General features: G+C 49.2%; 1 protein-coding gene across 11 annotated transcripts in view; it reads right to left on the bottom strand.

Annotated features, from left to right (window-relative positions):
* TMEM178B (transmembrane protein 178B) overlaps positions 1-24026 on the bottom strand; it is a 415735-nt gene that overhangs the window by 274683 nt on the left and 117026 nt on the right. For all 11 annotated transcript variants that reach the window (XR_015161973.1, XR_015161972.1, XR_015161971.1 and 8 more), the window contains one exon: positions 8175-8288. Coding sequence is in view for 8 of the 11 variants with exons in the window: in XM_086395198.1 (XP_086251324.1) it covers positions 8175-8288 (114 nt within the window). In the remaining 3 variants the exon portion in view is untranslated. The remainder of the gene's footprint in view (positions 1-8174; positions 8289-24026) is intronic.

Raw genomic sequence — 24026 nt, forward strand, 5'->3', positions numbered from 1 at the left:
TCCTGCTTCTCCCCCTCACTGCTACAGCTCCTGTGGACAGAGAGCTCCATTGTCTTAACTATTGGAAAGATGAGTCACCTGCCATATTAAGCTTCCTTTTTAGCACCTAGAGCTGGGACAGCTCCCCCGGAGGGCCAAGCAGCAGCAGATGCTAAACCATCCCCACTTTTCCCCAGCCTAGGAAAAACAGGCCAAGCCTCTGAGATATGGTCGTTTTGTCTTATGCTTTGCTTTTATTTCCCCTGCAATGAGCTCTTGCCCATTTAAGTGTGGAGGTCAGGACCCACGATGTGTGTGCATGCCAGCCACATTAGCCTGCACTCCTTGGGTAGTCAATAAATGTAAAGCAACAAGCAGTTTGATCCCTGGCCTAGTTGATACCTGGAAATATATCATCCAATTTGGAAAGCAGGATACCTTTTAATATCCCGTCCAGTACCCGACACGGGGCTTCTCACAGAACAGCCACTCCATGAATAATGAATGAGCAAAAGAACAAATGGATGAGGAAGGCCAGTGGGGTTGCACCCAGGGCTCCTTTGTGGCGTCTGGATCAGGATGCTCGGCCAGAAGGAAACACCTTCCAATCTGCAGAAGCTGAGAGAATGCCTCTAGGCCAGACTCCCAACTAATTCCCAGCACAAAATCGGACCTGCACATTCAGATGAATTGTGGCCTGAAGACTGCAATTACACCAGCACAGTGGTTCTCAGGTTTGTTTCAGTACGTGGCTATCCTGAACAGAAAAGGTTGTAGTCTACTCTACACCCGCACCCCGCCCCCCTCCTTACTCCAGGCCTCCTCTCTTCCCTAATCCTAGTTGTTGCTGTTTATCGCTTGGTTGTATCTGACTCTTTGCGACCCCATGGACTGTAGCCCCCCAGAATCCTCTGTCTATGTGATTTCCCAGGCAAGAATACTGGAGAGGATTACCATTTCCTTCTCCAGGGGATCTCATAACTCAGGGATCAAACCCTCGTCTCTTGCATTGGCAGGCGGATTCTTTACCACTGAGCCACCAGGGAAGCCTTACTTGTAAAGCGAAAGTTAAAGTGCCAGTCGCTCAGCCATGTCTGACTCTTTTGCAACTCCTTCAGGCTCCTCCGTCCATGGAGTTCTCCAGGCAAGAATACTGGAGTGGGTTGCCATTCCCTTCTCCAAGGGATCTTCCCAACCCCACAGACTGAATCAGTGTCTCTTGTATTGACAGGTGGATTCTTTACCACTGAGCCACCAGGGAAATCTTACTCCTAAGGCCACCTCAAAAATAAACTTTCCCTCCTGTCCACTCCATTTCCACCACTGGTCCCTAGTCAGGCCACCATCTAAGTAGGTGGGATCAACAGCTACACTTGTGTCATGATTTTAGAGTGTCTCCACACGACCTTTAACACTTCATAGTCATTTGGGTGAGGTTTTCTGAAAACAACACCATCAGGACAGGTAACCCAAGAAGGCATTAACACCTTAACTCAAACAGGTTCACCCAGTTAGTAAACCCGCTGTCTAGCAGAAGCCTGAGGGAGTGGGACAGAGGAAGGGGAGGTTTTGACAGGCAGGGAAAGCTGTGAAGGAAACGAGTCCTGGCCTGGAGTTACAGCTGCCAGAGCAGATGTAGGTGTGGTATCACATGAAGGACTGCGCGTTTCTCTGCCTAGCCTGTTGCAAAAACGCCACGGGAGCTCTGGGAGGACAAGCATAGCGCAGCCTCTGGGCTGCAGGCTGTGGGTATCCTGAAAGGTTGACAATGTTCCCTGCAAGGTTGGGGGGATGGGGGACAGAGAAATGTGTGATGGATTACAAAAGGCCAAGATTTCAGAACACCAAGTGACCTATGGGGATGCTCTGTTGGCTGGGTTCCTCTGCTACCAAGCTTCCAGAATTCCAGGGAGGGCATCCGGCCAGAGATGACCTCCATGGATGCCAGGCATGCAAGCAGGAGGCAGCTCACAACAGATTGCCCACGCTGAGAACTCACACTGGCTGGGCACAGATGCAGGAGAAGGGAAATGGCTGACACTGCAGGAGATGTAAGCTTCCCAAGTCTGGGATGTTTACCTCATTAGGACGTTTTACGTAACATCAGCCAAAAACAGAAAGGGAAAACAGCTGGAGGGAGTCTGCTGGAGCTTGGACCTGGATTCTCAGTCTCAGATTCTTCCGAGGCCAAGAGGGGACCTCTACACAGCCCCTTCCTCCCTGGCTTTGTTAGTCTGTCAACAAAGCAGTCAGCACAACGTGGACTGGGTTCCTAGGAGGAAACTCTTGAGCCACCCTCCAAGGAGCATTGCAGCTGGTATGAACAAAGGCAGTTATTATTGTTATAATTACTGTTATCATCATCCCAAGCTCTTGTGTCTACACATTCATCTTGTCGTGACCAGAGATGTCTGGGGAATGATGAACCAGAAACCTCGGCAACTCCTGGGCTGTCCAGAGGTCTGAATAGGAGTAAAGTTCAGACGGCTTGCAATGTGGGAGACCTGGGTTCGATCCCTGGGTTGGGAAGATCCCCTGGAGAAGGGAAAAGATGGGAAAAGATACCCACTCCAGTATTCTGGCCTGGAAAATTCCATGGACTGTATAGTCCATGGCGTAGCAAAGAGTCAGACACACCTGAGCGACTTTCACTTTCACTTTCAGAGGGCAGATGAGCAGGCCGGTCTGGAATGACCAGGCCAGTCCACTGGGAAAGGAAAAAGCAAGCACCATCAGGCAAGGAGTCAACACAAGTCCAAGGCCAGAAGGCTAACGGCAACAGGGAGGGGCAAGGAGCAGCTTGGGATCCAACAGGTGGGCGGTACCTGGGGGTGGCTGGAGGGAGTCTTAGCACCAGGGAAGGTTCAGGGGCAGAAGGGTTTAATTCTGAAAAGAGGAGAGGGTGTGTAAGAGACTGTGGAAGAGGCTGGAGGAGGAACCAGGTAGGGCTTGACCAAGCAGAGTAAGAGGAGAGTGAGGCACGGAGATCCACAGCAGAGCAGCAGATAGCCTGAGCTTCCCACGGTACACAGCCTGGAAGGGGCCGGTCCCCCACCAGAGTAAACGAAAAACTACAGGCCCCCAGCGTAAACAGCCAGGGGCCTCGGGGTCAGGGATCTAAGTGTATCATCCAAGGAGCATGCATGAGACAAGACACTTTTGAATTTCATTTCTCCTCCTTCTTTGCATCATGTTCGCTGAAATGTCTTTGCTCCCCCGCAAAGCCTTCATCTCTGTCATCCCTCCCCCAATACCTTTCCCCTCCTCTTCCCATCCCTCTTGAACTACATACATATTGCATCTGATTCAACTTTGCAAGGCTACCATGTGAGTGTGTGTTTGTGTCCCTGGGGGATGGGAGGGCTGGGTGAGCCCTCAGGAGGACAGCAGGGGGTGGGGGGGAATGTCGGGGGCAGAGATCCTCTCTCCTTCCCTCCCTCCCTGGCCAGCTGGAAATGTGCTGTGTGACCATCCAATTTAATTAGCTGAACTTCCTTGATAGTCTTGATAGAAGGAAGCTTTAAAAAAAAAAAGAACTCACGCTTTTTCGGCTCTCAGCCTCTTGAAAGATAATGGAGAGGATCTGATTGCAGGAACATGGAGCCCCAGCTCCCTGATTTCCCACTGCCAGGGGCAATCAACTGTGAGCTGAAACCTCCATCTTAAAAACGCCAAGCCAAGTGAGAGGATCTGAGCTCACAGGCACAGAGCTCCAGAGTCTCAGAGCTCGAACCCCAGGGGGAGCCCCTGATGAGCAGAGTGGGAGACCAAGGGGATAAAGGACTGTCCTCCCCACACCCTCCAGCGGTACCTGCTCTGCAGCCCTCAGGCAGGCCCCCCACAGGGCCCCTTGCCACCGCCCCTGACCCTGGGGTCACTGGCATTGCCCCAAGCACAGCTCCACTCCATGGCAGCTTCTCCTTGCAGAAGTACCCACATCTCAGCACCACCCCCTCCCCAGACCCAGCTTTCTCAACCCCCCCTTGGCTTCCCCAGGTCCTATCAGAGGCCCCCCCAGACCTCCCCTTACCACCCACCCATTCTTGCCCTGCTACTGGCTACATCCAGGCCCCCACCTCCGTGGGGGGCATTCCAAAGGGACACCAGTGACAGAGAAAGCAAAGGCATAGCCACTGGGGATGGCCTCAGGGGCTCCTGGAGGTGGCACGGAGACACAGAATCCTCTAAACCAGCACACAACCCAAGCCTGAGCTTCAGAGCATGAGAAGCCCGTAGGGATGCATTCTGGCAAGAGGAGGAAGCATCGCCGTTTAAGATGCCACTCTACTGCCAGCCTGCGTCCCCTGACCACTGCCAATCTTGCCCTGCCACTCATCTCCTGCAGCCACCGGCCCCCCTTCCTGGCCGGCCTGGCCACACGCGCCCATCCTGCTCCAGCCCTGGAGGTGGCAGGAAGATCCGGCAGGAGTACAGTGCCCCCTCGGAGCCCACCGAGGCTGGACCAACGCCACTCGGGGTGGCAGGCAGGCAGGAAGATAAAGTGGACTGCTCCCAGAAGACAATCTGGTCTGGGCGGGTTGAGGGCACAGTCCCTACTATTGACGGAGTTCTACCTTCTCTGGGGGAGCTCTTGCCAAGGTAGGAAGGAGAAACGGGCACATCCAACTGTTCGTCAGCAATTACCATCTAAGACAGATTCAGAACCTTGTCACCAAATCACTCAGAAAACTCAGCATTCAAACCTCCATTGCAGAGACCACCCTACGCGCTCGCGCGCGCGCACACACACACACACAGGTCCGACTCTGACCTTTACTCCCCAGAGTGATGGTTATTATCTCCTTACACTTGGATTTGTAAACCTAGCAACCTACAGATTAATTTTATTCTTTCACCTGCTAGTCACGGGACCATAACGTGAATGAGCTCTCAGCCAAACAGTTAAGCCTCTCATTGGTAGAATTAACTATTCAAAAATCACAGCATAGTTTTAAACCAAATGGTGCTTTTTTTACTTGAAGAAAAATTTTTTTCATAAGAGTGTTTGATGATCACATGCAAATTCTTTTGTTTAAATTTAAACTTTTTATTCACTATTGGGGTACAGCTGATTAATAATACTGTGATAGTTTCAGATGAACCGTGAAGGGACTCAGCCATTCATATACATGCATCCATCCTCCTCCAAGCTCCCCTCCCATCCAGGCTTACATGCAAATTCTTGATGAAAATGTATGTAATCAGTATAACCTGAGCTTCATCAAAGTCTGAAATACTTTCCCAGAATTATTTCAGCAGAAAAAAAAATCAAATTTTTTGCTTTAACAGAAAATCATTTACTGAGAAAAATTATTGAATATAAGATATTATGGTGAAATTATAAAACAATAACCAACCTAGCATTAAATGAATTTATTTGATCCCACTAACAATCTTAAAGAATACAGGATTCTCAAATAAGTAAAGAAATCAGAGTCTGATTTTCTTTTTTTAATTTCTAAAGCTCCATCATAGATGTTTGCTAATCTTTGACCATTTCTACTCTATTTCAAAGGGGGCTTATACGCCCACTTCCTATCTAATGTCATCAATATCTGACCTTTGAAAACTAAAATTGACATTTACTATGCTTCCCCATGGGCTTCCCTGGTGGCTCAGTTGGTAAAGAACCTGCCCGCCATGCAGGAGCCTGCCTGCAATACAGGAAACCTGGGTTTGATCCCTGGGTTACAAAGATCCTCTGGAGAAGCAAATGGTAACCCACTCCTGAAAACTCCATAGATAGAGGAGCCTCGCTGGCTACAGTGCATGGGGTTGCAGAGTCAGACACGACTGAGCACAACGCGCTCTTTCTTTTTTCTTTCTGTCTATGGTTCCCCATTGTATCAACATTGCCAATTACACTTAGCAGCAGCTTCAGATACGACCGATGCTCACCTGCCCTCTGATAAAAATAGCTGCCGTGGATGCCGAGAACAGCAGACGCTCTCTGCTGGCTTCACAGCCCATCAGGCTGCTTTGTGAAACAGGCAGATGAATCCCACACCAAAGGGGAGCCTCGACTCCACCCAACATGGGGTGCCCAAAATTCCGCATGCATCAGTCGCTGAGACGGCTTTTATCAGTTAAAAATAGATCTGTTTGCACCCCCATTCACCACAGCAGAGGCTCACGCTGGATTCTGCAGAAGCTAAGGGCGCTACAGTTTTAGAACAAGAACCCCGAAGACACAGGGCTCAGAGAAGGTCCATAAAGCTGAGCATCAGCCTCTTCTCTATCTTTGCTAACACCATGTAACATACTTTCAGTGATGTCGCCATGGGTCGTCCATCTGAATTCCAGATTCTCTGCTGTGTGCACAGCCAAAAAAGCTCTACCAGGTCTCCCATGAAGTGCATCTGTGCCATTTACACTAGAATAACTCTCCTTCTTGCTGAAAAACTTTCACAAGCTATCTTAATTGCTTGAAGCAATTACACTATATTGTAATTAGCGCATTGCCTTATAATTATTTGCTTTGAGAATGTCTCTCTCCACTCCTCCCCGCCCTCCTCCACCTCCAGACGCGAGCTCTTTGAAAGAGTTCTCTGTGGCCCAGGTGTCCACCATGTGCCCTAGTACACAGAAAAACTTGGTAACTGGGACTGAATTGAGTGGAATTGAATGGATGCTGCAATACCAACAACTTCTTCAATTCAATGACGACTCCCCTTCCAGTTATATTTAAGTGGTTATTCAACCAAGCTTGTCACGTATCTTGAACATGCATTGTAAGTGTCTATTAAGTGACTATCCTAGACCAATGCAATGTGACAAATAAGCAGTCACGGTCAAGGATTTATATACTTGGCTTCTGGTATGTCTGCCTCCAAAAAGGAAATTAATAACCCTTACTAGTGTCTCTAGGGCAAATCTCACATTAAAGTTAAGTATGTGGGAAGCTTAGCTCAATATCTAGTACACGAGGGTGCCCGTTGGACATTTGCTCTCTGTCCTCAGGGTGTGGTTTGTGTCTCCACCAGTGATAAAGCTTGTAGGAGGAACCATTTGGTTAATGCCTTCCCATCTACTCACACCTGCCCCTACACCATTTGGGGCCAGTGGCTGTAGGTAATACTCATCCAGACACCTAGTCACAATATTTTTCCTGAAACCAATGGATCATTGCTCTGTTTAATTTTACTTGTTTCTCACCCCGCCCATCAACATATGGTGATCTGATTAAAACCAACCCAAAAAGTGGAACAGACCCAGTGGGCTCCATGCATGCCAAAGATAACTAGGCAACAATAAAGAGAAGAAAGATGGTTTTGGCCTTCATCAAAGCTTACTCACGACAGGATCCTTGTTTTCAATAAAGAGCCTCCTTCATGTATACATGAAAACTGAAACTCAACCTTGTGACATTACGTGAAAAAGCTGGAATCGGGAAGAAATGACAAGTGCACCAGAGGTGGCGTGGAGCTTACTAGCAGGAAGAATGTGTTCGCATGAACCGTGCCTGCGACAAAGCAGAGTTATCCTTACACAGACAAGCAGGTGGATCCCCGTGGAGCAGAAAGGTAAAAATAGTCAACCAACTCTGTTTGCTCATTAAGTCATCGTCTTATCATATTAATAATTTAAGTCTCTGAGAATCCCTGACCAAAATCTTCCCTAACCAATGAAGGCACATATTCTGATCTTCGCTGAGCCATCACAGGAGAACCCAGGTCCCAAAGCCTTTCTTTCTCCAAGAGATAAATTTGTCAGTGGAGGACCAGACCCTCCCACTCAGGCTCCCCCCCCATTGCAAATTTCCAGTGTGATACTGCCTGCAACCACCAGCAGGTCTTAACCCACACAGAGGATGACACGAGGGATTAGCAGGTTGCCACAATAATGCCCCGAGCAACTTGGAGACAAGCTGGACTTGAATCCCAGGAGTTGGTTCAGTCAGGTAGGTGAAATCTGAAATGCCTACCAGGGTGGCAAAGCAAGACCATGGATCATTGTCTGGCTGCCAATCGCTTTTTGTGTCAATTGTAGAAGCAAACTCCTCAAAACTGCAATACAATCAAAACCAACTGGGGCAGTTCAGACCCACAGATATTCAGACTTTAAGGATTGCCACCATGTTCTGAGACTGTCCACAGGTCTCTGATAGAGGTCCATCTGTCCAAACTGCTGGTGGGCATCCAACGTCCATGCCCTCCAAAGGTCACAGCCAAGGAAAGAGACTCAGGTGTACTTACGCAGAGCGTGCCACTCATCCTGGCGGATGGTCTTCGTGATGTTGAAGGTGAGGTTCCTGGGGATGGTGGCTGAGGAGTAGTGGTATTTGATGTACGTGCACCGCTCAATTTCTCCTGGAAAAGAGACAGGAGGCCAAAGGTTAATGAGGCAGCAACCGTGTCTGGGGCAGTTTCCAGGATCTGCTCTTCTATCCTGGGGAGAGAGACTTGTTTCATATTGGGCCTGGTGACACCAACATTTTGTGAATACAAGGTAGTGACCTCAGCTCCAAAAGAACAAAATCAAACACCATCAATTTAGATGGCGCTAGTGGTAAAGAACCTACCTGCCAGTGCAGGGTTTGAAAGAGACTGGGGTTCGATCCCTGGGTTGGGAAGATGCCCTGGAGAAGGAAACGGCAACCCACTCCAGTATTATCGCCTGGGAAATCCTACGGATGGAGAAGTCTGGTGGGCTACAGTTCATGGGGTCACAAATAACCAGACACAACTGGGCACACGCACACATATCTCCGGCATCATTCAGAGACAGGAAGAGTCCAAGTTGAGGCTGATGGCAGCTTGTTAAGAAAGTAGTACCCATGTGTTTAATCTTAAGAAAAATCAACTTATACGTCAAGGGAGGATGTTTGGTATCTAAAAAACATTCACAGTCTGCACCCATGGGCCAGCAGCAAGCAGACTTCGGCCTTAATCATGTGGCACGTGCTGTCTGTGGAAAGGTGAGCTAGAGGGGCCTCTTCCCTCTTCTCTATCCCATGGCCCCCACCAGCCTCACCTCTAAACACAAAGCACTCCGTTCCATCTGCACCTCCCTGAACCAGTCTCCTCTCAGATTTCTCGGACAAAATCGAAGCCCCGTGACACACTCAATTGCCTGGTCCAATTAGGACCGTTTCTGAGACGCTGTTATCAATCAGTGCAAGCTTTGCTAGTCAGATTATGAAAATACTTCTGTATCTCAGAGCCAGAGGTTCTCAAATGGTAGCCCTTGGACCACAGCATCAGCATTCCCTGGGAACCTGCTAGAAATGCCATTTCCCAGGCCTAACCCCACACCTGCTGAATCAAAACCCCCGAGCTAGAGCCTGCAATATGAATTTTACTAGGTCCTCCAGGTAATTCTGTTGCACACTTGAGTTTGAAAACTGCCGCCTTCGAGAATCTAATAGAATTGCCAATGAGTGAGTTTATAAATCCACCAGGTTGGCCAAATTCAAAAGGCAAGCAAGATTAGGAGATCTTGGTCTCCTGCAGGCTCTTCTATTGGCACTTCCTTATCCGGAGGATATTAAAACTCAAGTGTCAGGGCATCATGAAGAATCAGGAAAGGAGTGATTTTTAAAGGTTAGGGGTTTTAAATTTTGGTTTTGCACCTGAATGGATTTTGATGGTAATCCATTTTGCACCCCACTGATTTTCAATTTATAAGTAGTGGCACCTGATTGAATTGTCTGACCCCTGGCTCACTGTCAGCAGGGAACCTGGCAATAGGTGGAGTGCAGTAATTTAGACAGTGCCTTATTGTAAATCACGTCTGGATGACCACCCACTACTAGTCACTGAGACACCCCTGCAATGGGATAGACGCTGTCCAGAGGCAAAGTTTTGAGGAAAGTGTTAGGTACTCTTTTTTTTAATTTCTCAGCTCCTCTGCTTCTGTCCTCTTAGCCCACAAACATCCTGAAGTCTCTCATGGGCCCACCATCCCTCCCACAATATCCCCCCACCTCTGTCTTCTTTCTTCCCTCACCTGCTACACTTCTAGAAAAAACAGTCTTCCTGACAGTCTCCGCTTCCAGAACCCACATTCACATCTCATATAACAATTTCCATTGACAGCATCAGTTCCCATCCAGTCTATATCACAAAGCCCACGGCCATCCCAAGGCTTTCCGGGGCTCTAGTGGTGCCCCTCCTCCCTGGCATCCAACTGGTCACCGAATTCCGAAAGTTTTATGTCAGAAATGTCCCTGGAATCCAGCCTGCCTGCCCTCTGTCCCCACTCCCTCCATCATAGCTGCGAGAACACAATGACCAATCTCAAGAAACAGCCACACTGACTGAGGACTTACGAGATAGGAGAGACCTGCCAAGTGCCTAGTAGACCAGTGGTTTCCAACTATGTCCTGGAGCACATAGAAAAGACGTGTGCAAGGCACCGGGTGGGCTGCTGGGCCCTGTCCAGCCTTCCCAAGGGCCGAAGTAGCCACATCCCCATAACCCATTTGTGGTTTCTATATGTGTCATCATCCCTGGGTCAGGAAGATCCCCTGCAGAAGGAAGTGGATATCCACTCCAGTATTCTTGCCTGGAGAATCCCATGGAAAGAGGAGTCTGGTGGGCTACAGTCCATGGGGTCGCCAAGAGTCAGACACGACTGAGCAATTAACACTTACTTACACTTACATACGTGTGTGTCCCACTGGTGGCACACTCTATTATGAACAATGCCTTACTAATCCTTCTATAACCCAATTAAGTAGGTGCTATTATACGCCTCACCCCTATTTTACAAATAAGAAAATGGAGGCTCAAGAAGATTAAGTGACTTGCCCAAGGTAGGAGCAGGGCCAGGATCAGAACCCAGGATCGCCTTATTGGAGTATCTCTCCTGTCAGGCCACCCTCCATACTGCCGCTCAGACTGTACCATAGAAAGAAAATGCAGTCTATCACGCAGGGGATAAACCCCACACTCCTGGCAGAAAGTCCCAGCCCCCACTTAGCCCCAACCAGGACACACCCTAGGCTCCAGTAAGGTGCCCTCCCCACCCTGCCCCATGGAGGGTGGATCCACTCACAACTCTGTCCCTCCTCTCCTCCCCACCTTTCTTTCACCAGGTACAGGCCTCCAGCTCCTCAGGGAAGCCCTGCTCACATCTAGGACAGCACCCAGCAGCAGGCATCCAATGGCCCCACTCCTCTCCCCCTCCCTGATCGGGTTGCCTGCTGCAGCCAGCACACCAATGGGCTGTGATTTATCTATTTACACGCCTCACTCCTCCACTGGATTACTAGTTTCTGGAGGGCAGGGACTTGTCTCATTCATTCATCTTTATCTCCCTGGCCCCCAGCACAAGAGCACCAAGAACCTATGCTTTGAAGAAAGCCATGAATAATACAAGGCGTCCTTTATAAGATCTCAGTGGGTAAGGAATCCAACTGCTTCTATTGTATGCAAGGGATTAAAATAATGGAGGCAAATTAGAACGTCATGAATAAACGGAGGTGACTGTTGCAGAACTCTGGGAGCCTCTGGCAAATACCTTTTTCCCGTCTGGACCAGGTAAGGAGAGGCTTGTCAATCACATATGAACACAGAATAGCCTCTTACCACACTTTGTAAATGTAACCCAATGGACAACTAGGTCAATGGTTTCAGGGTAGAAAAAAGACAGAGAAAAGAAAGAGAGGGAGATATTAGGGAAAAAGGGAAAATATTCATTTTACACGAATATCATGAGCAACCACGTGGGGCGTACACAGTTGAGCAGGTTGCGCACTGCACAAGGATGCCTCTCAGGGGGTACCTGCGCGCTGAAGTACAGCCGCTGCTCTGCTTGCAAAGACCTGCACCATGGTGGGGTATGCAGGGGATGTCTCAGTCAGAGAGGCTGCCTTCACCTAATTTGCACAAAGATGGCATGAGAACTAGGAGCCACCCTACACTCCATAATTTCGAGATCAAACAAAATACTCCGTGGGCCCAGCTTGGAAGACACAAGATGGAATCTCGCTGGTAACAGCTGGATGAGTGCCTGTCACTCGCATCTGAGAGAAGCACCTGATTTCCTGGCTAGGACCAGGTTCTCTCAGCCTCAAAACGTATGCAACAAGTGGCCACAGGTTCCCGGCTTCCTCCCTCAGCCCCAGCCTGCCCACCTGACACTCAACAAGAGAAAGATGCTGATGGACAGGCGCGGTGGGCAGCCGGCCAGGAAGCCTGGCTGGAGAACTTCCCAACAGCCCCGCTGGAGGCCCTCACTATCTGCTTTGCCTCAGGGATGCAAGCATCCTGCCTTTGACAGCAATTAAATTTGAAAGACTCAAATATTGCCTAAGAAGAAAGGCAAAATATTTACCCATGTGTCTGCAGGTCCTGTCAGTGTGCTGGGCTTTTGTCAATACAGGCGCCATCTGGGCACCAAATACGTGTGCCCAGCCAGAATGTGGGCTTCCCAACACAAACGGGTTTTCCTGCGAAGGACGGTGGAAGGTAACCGAGAAGCCTGTGATCTTCCCCAACTCCTGCATTCTAGCCCAGAGAGGGGAGCTTCCCCCTCCTGCAGCCTCAGCTGAGGGGCCAAAAAACTCGTCCGTGAGGCATCGGGGTTGGGGGGTGCCTCCTGTGGGCACCTTGGAACTTGATACCTTCAGCCATGCCCTGCCTTCTGAGCTGAGGACCCTCCAATCTGCGTGTCAGAGTCCCAAAGTGTTAGTTGCTCGGTCATGTTTGACTCTTTGTGACCCCATGTAGCCCACCAGGTTCCTCCATCCATGGAATTCTCTAGGCAAGAATACTGGAGTGGGTGGCCATTCCCTTCTCCAGGAGGATCTTCCTGACCCAGGGATTGAATCAGGGTCTCCTGCATTGCAGGCAGATTCTTTACCATCTGAGCCACCATCAGAGTCCCAGGGAGACAGGATACCCAAACAGGTAACTGAGGAGGGTTTCCAAAGCGGTCAGTTTACAAAGCTGAGCATAGGGTGTAAAGGGACCAGCCAACGGTGGGGCAGGGCCCTGGGGCTGGCAACACAAGGAGGTGGGGCAACCCCAAGGCTGGGCAAGGCAGAGCAGGGACCATCATGGGAATCTGGAGAAGAGGGCCCTGGGAGGAAGGTGATGCAGGCTCCAGGAGAGGGTACAGCCCACCTGTGTGAGGGGCAGGATATAAATGCCCAATCTCTCACTCCTCCCACCCACACCTCCTGCTAAGTCTCCCCAGAACTGAACCCACCTAGAAGTCAAAGGGCAGGCCAGGCTCCGAGCAGGTAAAGACGGAACTGGACTCAACTGGACTCAAGACAAATGCAAGCATCCAGCCCTCTCCCCTTCTACATCATCACTCCAGCTTCCCTTCCACCTCTCTAAGTCCTCGGTGGCAAAGGGAGACCCGGGAACAAGGAACAGGGGGACACAGTTCTCATCTCTTCTCTCCATTTCAAATGCTTTAAGACCCAAGGCATGAGTCTGGTAATTCACGTCAAGTCCTGATGTGGTCCCTGCACACTGCAAGTGCTCAATAAATACGACTGGGTTGGCTAAGAAGTTCACTGGGGCTTTTTCTTAACGTTTTATGGAAAAACCCAAACTCTCTGGCCAATCTCACAGTCATGATGAATCACTGCTTAATACTACTTACTCTAAGGGGGAAAGACCACAGGAAATCAGAAATAATATCAGCAATGTTTGCATCACATTACATACACACAGAGGCAGGGGGTGGGGCATGGGGGTGGGGAGAGGAAGAGAGAGACATTTCATGTGCTGTAACCCTAGGAGACTTGTAGCTCAGAACCCTGACATGTGCTGGGCATATGAGGAAACAGACTGGAGGGGAGCGGAAGAGATGGCCCACATGATAAACTCCGGATTCTGATCCCACCCTACAAGGAAACCACAGGCGAGGTTCCTTTCACATGCGACTACAATCAGCAAGGTGTTGTTTCCAGGAGTCTACTTCTCCAGAGTTATTCATGGTAAGTAGAAACCTTCTAAGGCAGGGAAACTCTAGAGGCAGGGCCAGGACTTAGCCCCATGCCATCTAGAATCACCTCCCATAAACAGGTGCCACAGAACTTATGTTCATGCATTAGAGAGTCATTCCTTTGGGTCAGACACTATTCTCATAGGCCCCTATTTTTATAACTCTGCTTCCCTCGTGGCTCAGAGGGTAAAGCATCTGCCTACAATGCGGGAGATCCGAGTTCAATTTCTGGGTCAGGAAGATCCCCTGGAGAAGGAAATGGCAACCCACTCCAGTACTCTTGCCTGGAAAATTCCATGGACGGAGAAGCCTGGTAGACTACAGTCTATGGGTCAGACACAATACAGAGTCAGACACGACTGAGCCACTTCACTTTCTTTCACTTTCTAACTCAGTCCAAATGGGATCATCCCTAGTCACCTGCGCCTAGGTATGGATGAGATCCTGAAATCCCTTTCCTTTAAACTAGAGAGCTTCCCTCATAGCTCTACTGGAAAAGAATCCACCTGCAAAGCAGGCGACCCCGGTTTGATTCCTGGGTTGGGAAGATCCACTGGAGAAGGGATAGGCTACCCACTCCAGTGTTCCTGGGCTTCAATTGTGGCTCAGCTGGTAAAGAATCCACCTGCAATATGGGTGACCTGGGTTCAATCCCTGGGTTGGGAAGATCCCCTGGAGAACGGGAAAGACTACCACATTTCAGTATTCCAGCCTGGAGAATTCCATGGACTGTATAGTCCATGGGGTCACAAAGAGTCGGACACGACTAGGCAACTTTCACTAGACGAGAGGGACCCTCAGCAGCAGGGCACCCCTAGAGAAGAGAGGCTGAGAAAGGCACAGGATCCCAGCTCATGGGGGCGGGGGGATGTGCTGTGAAGGGAAACCCACAACTTCACAACCATATCTGGCGCTGACCAGGGTGGGCCTGAGAAAGAACCAGAGCATGGGAACCCCCTCTCCAGTCCCCACTTTAAAAGTGGAGTGATGCAGGCTGGGCGTGAGATGGTCAAACGCACTGATGTTTAGGAAAACTTGGGATTAACAATCTATAAAAGGTTTACTTCTGTGGGACTTTTGAGTTTTTCACTTAAACCGTGATTCCTGAGAAGGGACAGGTGTGGCATGCAGGCTTCCCCAGACTCCTTTGACCCCCAAATCCTTTTTTTATTCAAAGTGCAGTTTCTACCACTCAACTGTTGAACTCCTCAGAATCAGAACCCAGGTCTTTTGTTTGCATTTCTACCCCCAGAGCCAGGCAAGGGTTGACACAAAGCCCTCACTACATCTATGGATAAATGAGGAATAGACACCAGGGTCTGTTCTTTGATCGAATGGTCTACATGATGAAGTAAGTAGTTGGCTTCAAGTTCATGCTGGCCTCCTCCCTGTAGGCACACCTGGGAGCCACCAGCAAAGCAGCATCAGGGGCGAATGCCCGCTCAGGTGTGTGCATGAGGCCCTGAAGTTGGTCTGGGGTCTCTGTGGACAGGACTAGATTCATTGTTCTCAGCCCACTCAGACTCCCAGGCACACCAACAGCACCCACACCAAGTCTGCAGCCAGCTTTCCGCCTCCTCACAGCTCACGGTCCGCTCAGCCCTCCTGGGCAGCCCACAGGGTGCAGGGGAGTCAATACTCATGAGAGACCCTCAACCAAGGATGTGAGAGCCAGAGAGCAAGCGCCCAGCCCCCTGGAGGATGACCACGAGGTGCCCTTGGCACAGTTACCCTGAGGGAGGCCCCGGGATCCACACTGAGACTCACAGCAGGAACCAGTTCAGTGCTGTGCCCTCCACTGGCTTCCCCTCCTTCCTCCCTTCCTGGGAACTCCCCCTAAAGTCCCTGACTCAAGCTCTGCTTTAGGGGGACCCAAACTCTGAATCCCAATCCCAAAGAAATCCAATCCCAAAGAAAAGCAATGCCAAAGAATGTTCAAACTACCGCACAATTGCACTCATCTCACACACCAGCAAAGTAATGCTCAAAATTCTCCAAGCCAGGCTTCAGCAGTATGTGAACCGTGAACTTCCAGATGTTCAAGCTGGATTTAGCAAAGCCAGAGGAACCAGAGATCAAATTGCCAACATCTGCTGGATCATCGAAAAAGCAATAAAGTTCCAGAAAAACATCTACTTCTGCTTTATTGACTATGCCAAAGCCTTTGACTGTGGATCACAACAAACTGTGGAAAATTCTTCAAGAGATGGGAATATCAGACCACCTGACCTGTGTCCTAAGAAATCTGTATGCAGGTCAAGAAGCAACAGTTAGAACTGAACATGGAACAACAGACTGGTTCCAAATCGGGAAAGGAGTACATCAAGGCTGTATATTGTCACCCTGTTTCTTTAACTTCTATGCAGAGTACATCATGAGAAACGCTGGGCTGGAAGAAGCACAAGCTGGAATCAAGATTCCCAGGAGAAATATCAGTAACCTCAGATATGCAAATGATACCACCCTTATCGCAGAAAGGGAAGAAGAACTAAAGAGACTATTGATGAAAGTGAAAGAGGAGAGTGAAAAAACTGGCTTAAAACTCAACATTCAGAAAACGAAGATCATGGCATCTGGTCCCATCACTTCATGACAAATAGGGAAACAATGGAAACAGTGACGGACTTGACTTTGGGGGGCTCCAAAATCACTGCAGATGGTGACTGCAGCCATGAAATTAAAAGATGCTTGCTCCTTTGAAGAAAAGCTATGACCAACTTAGTTAGCATATTAAAAAGCAGAGACATCAATTTGCCAACAAAAGTCCATCTAGTCAAAGCTATGGTTTTTCCAGTAGCCATGTATGGATGTGAGAGTTGGACTATAAAGAAAGCTGAGCACCAACGAATTGAAGCTTTTGAACTGTGGTGTTGGAGAAGACTCTTGAGAGTCCCTTGGACTGTAAGGAGATCCAATCAGTCCATCCTATAAGGAAATCAGTCCTGAAAATTCATTGGAAGGACTGATGCTGAAGCTGAAACTCCAATACTTTGGCCACCTGATGCAAAGAGATGAGTCATTGGAAAATATACTGATGCTGGGAAAGATTGAAGGCAGGAGGAGAAGGGGACAACAGAGGATGAGATGGTTGGATGGCATCACTGACTCAATGGACATGAGTTTGAGTAGTCTCTGGGAGTTCGTGATGGACAGGGAGGCCTGGCGTGCTGCAGTCCCTGGGGTCACAAAGAGTTGGACATGACTGAGTGACTGAACTGAACTGAAATTGAAACTCTGGAATGCTCTTCTTGACATTCCAGCACCCCACTGGACTACTGGACCACTGCTAAGAGTCCACAGGCTTCCTTCATCCCAGAGCTCCTTTAAAAAAAACTAAATCCATTCAATGCCTTCCAGACAGTGAGGACTTTGGACACTCACTTTACCCCCACGTCATGGTCACAACAACCTTGAGAGGCAGATTTTACCTCTCTGATTGTTCTCAGCCCATATTCAGTATTATTCTCACGTGACTGAAGGAAGGGAGAGTTTAAGAGAGATGAAGGCCTTCTCTCCAGCCAGCCAGCCAGCCAGAAGGAGAACAGGCAGGGTCCAGGTGTCAGCACAGTGGGTTCAGACACCACAGCTGTAATGATTCCATGCCATGGCAGGAGGTTTATGAGAAACAAGGATTATTTTGCAGCCACAGAGCTTCGTATGTGGAGGAACTTTACATCCACTGACAAGGAAGAGCGGGCAAGGGGGACATCACCCATGTCTTGTCTGCCACTCTTCCTCCCTTGATGCCAATGGCAAGAACGCCTAGGACACTGGGGTCTTCCCTGCTGACCAGTCCTGGCCCCAGGCCGCCACGGCAAGAGCTCTCAGCCTCTCACTCTGACACCCGTCTCATCCATCGAGCTGACGGTTCTCAATCATCGTTCAGCCCTAATAAATGGAAAGATTAAGTCAAAAGTAGAAAGAACACACTGGAAAAAAAACTGAAAGCCAACCTTCAAAAAAAAAGAAAAGAAACTGGTTGAAGCTTTAAATCTTGGACTTTATCCCTTCCATAAAGGGCATTTCCTCCAAAAAGAGAAAAAAAAAGGGGGGGCGGTTTAAAATTACACCTTAGAAGGGAGAGGAGACAGGGAGATTCTCCTTTAACCAATTAGGAAAGCCATTATCAATTTATCAGCACTGTCGACCTCGAATTCTTTAGCCGCTGTAAGAGCGGAGATGGAGTTTAGCGGGTGAAAGGTTTGAGATTAGAAGCAAAACCATGTCCCTGATGAAAAGGGAGGGAAGCAAACCAGCAAAGTTCCAGGGGTTCAAGGAGGGCAGACAGAGCTGGAGTTTCCACATCCCACAAGACCACATCCCCAGGCCTGGCAGAAGGGGTGAGGGCTGGGGAGAGCAGCGATATTTACAAGTGATTTCAGTCGGCTCTTCACAAAAGCTTCCTGCAACCAACCTCCCCACCCTACCTCCCCCGGCTCATTTTCAGCACCTCCTGCTCCTCCCAGATGTTATGAGCTGAAGGATTTTCAAGGCTTAGAGCTGCTGCTGGCCCAGCAAGAAAGAATGTTTTATTTTCTTCATACTGAGGAAAAAGTGTTACCTACTTTTTTATTTTTAATGCTTTCAAACACATTCCACTTGGTGTATTTTGTTTTTTTGTGTTTGTGGTATCAGCGTGGCCTTTTAATGTTGTTTTGTATGCAACTCATGGGCAGACTCCTAAATATTTAATTCCTTTCCATTCAGTGTTTCATAAATGTTTGTTAGGAGTCGTGTTCTGGGGGCCCTCTGGACTCACATGCACGGATTGCATTCTTAAAAATCCTACTTCCAGAGGGCAGCCCTCTCATTTCTGAGTCTGTCTCCCAACACTTCTGCCAGCTACTGTTGTAACAGTTACTTATATATTAACCATGTATTTCTGTGTACAGTAAATGCTTCAGGGTAGGGGAGCTTGCGGTTTTCATCTTTGGCCAAGAGGGTGCTTTGAGTGTCATACAGTTGACCCTTGAACAACATGGGTTTGAGCTACATGGGTCCACTTATTCAGATTTTCCTTTTCAGTGGAAAGACTACAGTACTACAATCAATGATACAGAGGAGTCGCATATACAGATGCTCTAAGTTATACTTGATTTTCAACTACACAGAGGGGCCATCCCAACCCCCTCGTTGGGGGGTTGAGGTCAATTACTCTTGACCTCATTGTTCATGGGTCAAGAGTAATTCATTTTAATAATAGTTTATGTTCAATGAATGCATTCTACATGTTAAGTACTGTACAGAGGATTTTATCCCACATTATCTCATTTAATCGTAAAAGTTAAGGCCTGCTGCTGTCCGCATTTCACAGATGAGAACACAGAGGCTTAGGGAGGTTTCCTGCCTGAGAATGCAGAGCTATTCCTGGCACAGGTGGCATGCAAACCCACCTACCACACTCCCTAAGCACCACACTATGTGTGCTCATGAAGAGAAATTGGGAAAAGTCAAGCTCTTCAGCAAGAAAGAGACCCTCCAAGGTTTTCCATCAGAAATAAAGCAAAACTTTTCCACGTGCAGGGATTTCCAGCTTCTACAGACTTTGCTGCTCTTATCAGAACAAGAAAGAAGGTTTGCTTCCAGTGCTCCCTTAAGGAGCTGGCTGGAAGACAGCTTCTAGACACAGTGGAAGGGGACTGAGAATGCATCTACCGGCCCCTGCACTTGGCCACAGCCCTACCCCACTCCCAGGACAAGCCACCCAGCAGCAGGGACCTGGGGCAAGGCACTCAGCCTCTCAGAACCTCATTTCTTCATCTGCAAATGCAGATAATGATAGCGCTCAGCCCCTAAGATGGATGAGGAAGAAATGAGATAACTTATGTAAAACCTGCTCTGGAGTAAGCATTCGAGAAATGCTCATTTATCGGTTCTACCTCTGGGACACACCTGCTCCCATATAACAGCGCATCCATATCTGGTAGCTCAGCTAGTAAAGAATCGGCCTGCAATGCAGGAGACTTCGGTTAGATTCCTGGGACTGGAGAAGCAATAGGCTACCTACTTCCGTATTCATGAGCTTCCCTGGTGTGGGAGACCTGGGTTTGATCCCTGGGTTTAGAAGATTCCCTGGAGGAGGGCATGGCAACCCACTCCAGTATTCTTGCCTGGAGAATCCCATGGACAGAGGGGCCTGGCGGGCTACAGACCGTGGGGTTGCAGAATCAGACACGACTGAGCGACTAAGCACAGCGCAGCATAATATCTAAAGACGGCTCTCACACCTCTCCCACCCATGGCTCCTTTTCTTCCAGCCAAGGCCATTCAGGTCCTGCGCCCACGGTCACAGAACCCAGCACCACGCTGGTCACCCCAAGGCCCAGGCACATGTCAGAATCTCTCCCAGGGTGACACTGACCACGGTCGCACCTGCGGGGACAGAGCCCACAGCCCGGCTCCCTGTGAGCACTGTAGCAGCTGTGACACAGGCTGGTCACAGGCAGGGGACATGGCCCATGTGCTTTCCTCCAGAGAAGCTACTTGGCCAGCATGGGCTTGAGCAGCTGGTTGTTTTTCTCATCTGGGGCTGTTTTATGTCGTTTAGTTTGTTACCTCCTGCAGGGTCTCCTGTTTGCTCCAGGCCCCTGAAGAAATGTTTAGGTGGTGAGCCTGTCCTTCCATAAATTAGACATCAGTCCACAAACTCCATCAGTGGGGCCACTTCTGGCCTCGTCCAAGTCATCACTAAAATCTCTCAACAGGATGGGTATTGAGGGCAGAACTGTGCACCCACACACACGCCACAAACTTGCTTGTAATCAGAAGTGAAAAAGTGAGGAAGTGTTAGTTGCTCAGTCATATATGACTCTTTGCAACCCTATGGAGTGTGTCTCGCCAGGTTCCTCTGTCCATGGGATTTCCCAGGCAAGAATACTGGAGCGGGTTGCCACTTCCTTCTCCAAGGGATCTTCCTGACCCAAGGATCAAACTTGAGTCTCCTGCATTGCAGGCAGATTCTTTACCATCTGAGTCACCAGGGAAGCTTGCAATCAGAAATGAAACCATTAAGAGCCCTTGGGTGGGACCCTGTAGCCTGCCATGAATTCACATTCCCGATCTGCCCCCATCCCCTTGCCCCAGATCCTCTTCTGCAGCTAGTGCACCTGGATGTCATGAGACCCCATCTGCACTCTTCACCCCATCAACTCATCTAGGAACTGTACCTACACAGGGGATGAGGTCAGCTCAGAGCTGTGCACTGGTCCCTAGGCATCACCGCCTCCTGGCTGAGCACTCCCCCGACATCTGCTTTGTAGGCCCTTTGGACAGTTGTCCAGGCCTCCCACTAGTCTGGCTGCTCGTCTGTGTCCACGGAATCCCCATGGTCCCCTTTATTGAAAAATTGACACAGCACCCCTACCTCTAAATCACAGCTCCTCTGACCATCTGGTCCCCTTTCACAAACAGGGTGGCCCCACAGAAGAAATTACTTCCCACGCTGCCCACCATCCTTCCACGTCCTCTAGCAGCCAACACTTCCATCAAGGAATAGAAATGCAGCCTCCCTGCTGGGTGACCACCACACACCTGCCGAGTTTACAACCCGTGTCCACGTCCCCCAGTCGCCCTGCAAAACACAGTCTCCACGCCCCTGACTCCTGCTCACCCACTCCGTTCTTCTCATCCATCACCTTACCATGTAACTCCCTTGACTCAACATCATAGCCTCTAACATTTTACCATCTTCTGTGCTAAAGGTCACCTCATCTTCTGTGGGATCCACAACCTTTTTATCCTCACTTCCTCATTCCTAGATTCGGGATGTCTTTTCCCCCCTCTCTGAGTCTTTTCAGATGCTTTAAACAAGACATTCTTAAATGTCATTAAATTGTAACATCCTCACGAAAGGAAATAAAAAACGAGGTGTCGTCGTGCTGACCCCACAGCACCCGGCTCCCTGGTAAGGTTTCAGCCACCCTTTTTCCCAGTTTGCTCATGTATTTTTCCAGCATGAGACAGGCTGCTTGGGAAAGTATGAGAAGGTGAGGTATGGCTTTAAATCACCATTTGGGGTGTAGTAAATAATCTGCTCCCTTATTCCTATCACAGCCCTAACAGCCTTCTGGAGAGCCCCAAGTTGTCACTGCCTTCCCCAAGGCCGCCTCCCGCCCTGGTGTGCCAACACCCCAAGCACAAGCCTGTGGCTCCTCTGGGCACAGTTTCAGCGGGTGGAAGCACCATCCATCTCCAGGCCCTGACAGGCAAACGAGGCGAGAAGACCAAATCTGGTTTTTCGCTGGAAAACAGTGAGCTCATGCTTTCTCTCCAGAGACGCAGGAAGTGGAGACAGATCTGGAGATGCGGAGACAGTGATGGAGACAGGCAGGGGTGATAAGGGATGAGCAGGAAAGAGGGAGGAGGCCAGTCTGGCACTTTTGAAATGTCACTTTTGATAAGAATCCCCAGCTCTCGGGCCAGAGGGAAACATCCATATTCTTTAAATTTAGGATCCAGCATGAGGCGGTTGTCCTAAAGGGGAGGAACAGGGAGAAGATGAACCGAGCTGGAAATTCTTCATTCCCACTCCTTCAGAGAAAACAGAGATGATGGTTCCTGAGTTTCCAGCACTGCAGACACCAGGGCAGAACTGGCACTGGTGCTCCCAGGTGAGATCCAGATCGGATGGTGGGTACTGCCAGCTTTTCCAATGGAGGGTTGTACCCTCAGGCATGCATCTCCGTAAGGCCAGCCATTCCCTACGGACGCACCAGATAGAAGGCAGAGAATTCAGATGACTGCCCAGGTATTTCCAAATAGCTGAATGTTTGGTTTCAGCTAGGGGAAAAAAGTCCAGATTACTGAGTTTTCTACTTTGTATTTGAAAAAGGAGTTAGATAATGCTTTTCCTTTTTACCAGTTAATTTGGGGGGGGGGAGGGCAGAGACACTATGTGTGTGCGTGTGTATGCGTGTTTGGGGAAGACTGGGGGAAAAGCTGGCTGTCCTATATGAGCAACCAAACCCTGATGGCTGTTCATTATTTTACTCCTAAACTTGCCATGTGCCTTTGCTAAAAACTGAATGCAAACTAAAGGTCACAGAATTAAAGTAGAAAGCCCAAACAGATGAATTATACTTTTCTTTATATACTGTTGTTCAGTCGCAAAGTCATGTCTGATTCTTCGCAACCCCATGGACTGCAGCACGCCAGGCCTCCCTGTTGCTCACCATCTCCTGGAGTTCACCCAAGTTCATGTCCACTGAACTGGTGATGCCATCCAACCATCTCACCTCTGACGACCTCTTATCCTTTTGCCTTCAATCCTTCCCAGCATCATCTCTACTCACAAAATTGACTATTTTCTTGTTTAAGTTAAATGGCTTGGCTAGATGTTAATTAAAGTGTTAACTCAGCTTGACTCACTAGTTGAAATAAAATTCAAAACCAGACATCAAAATACAAATAATGATTCACTGTTTCCCACTGTGCCCAGCAGCACTGCCGTGGTCCAGAGCCCCGTCATCAGAACCAGCTTGCTGCTAAGTCGCTTCAGTTGTGTCCGACTCTGTGCAACCCCATAGACGGCAGCCCACCAGGCTTCCCCGTCCCTGGGATTCTCCAGGCAAGAACACCGGAGTGGGCTGCCATTTCCTTCTCCAATGCGTGAAAGTGAAAAGTGAAAGTGAAGACGCTCAGTCGTATCCGACCCTCAGCAACCCCACGGACTGCAGCCTTCCAGGATCCTCCATCAGTAGGATTTTCCAGGCAAGAGTACTGGAGTGGGGTGCCATTGCCTTCTCCGCAGAACCAGCTTGCCTGGCGTCAAACCCCAGCTTTGAGACTTTCTGGGTCAATGATCTTGGCCAATGGATAAAGTCCTCTGTGCTTCCATGCCTTCACTTTAAAGGGACGTGATACAAATATCCACTCCCTCAGGGGTGCAGTGAGAAATCAGTGAATTAGTTTCAGTAAAGTACTCAGCACCTGTGTCTTATAAGTGCCACATAATTATTACTCTTACTATGTCATCACCATATAGAATGCAGATTTACTGTGTATGCCAGATGTCAGATAAGTCCTTTAAGACGTGCAGCAAGCACATATCTGACAGGTTTCAGCAAAAGAAATGAATGTCCCACAAGACAGGTTTCTAGCACCCCATCCTTGCCTGCCTCAGGCTTCCTCAGCTGTGACTCTAG

The sequence above is a fragment of the Bos grunniens genome, chromosome 4 (assembly GCF_055505025.1).
Source record: "Bos grunniens cultivar Pamir isolate PY7600 chromosome 4, Bosgru_T2T1.0, whole genome shotgun sequence".
Classification (NCBI taxonomy): domain Eukaryota; kingdom Metazoa; phylum Chordata; class Mammalia; order Artiodactyla; family Bovidae; genus Bos; species Bos grunniens.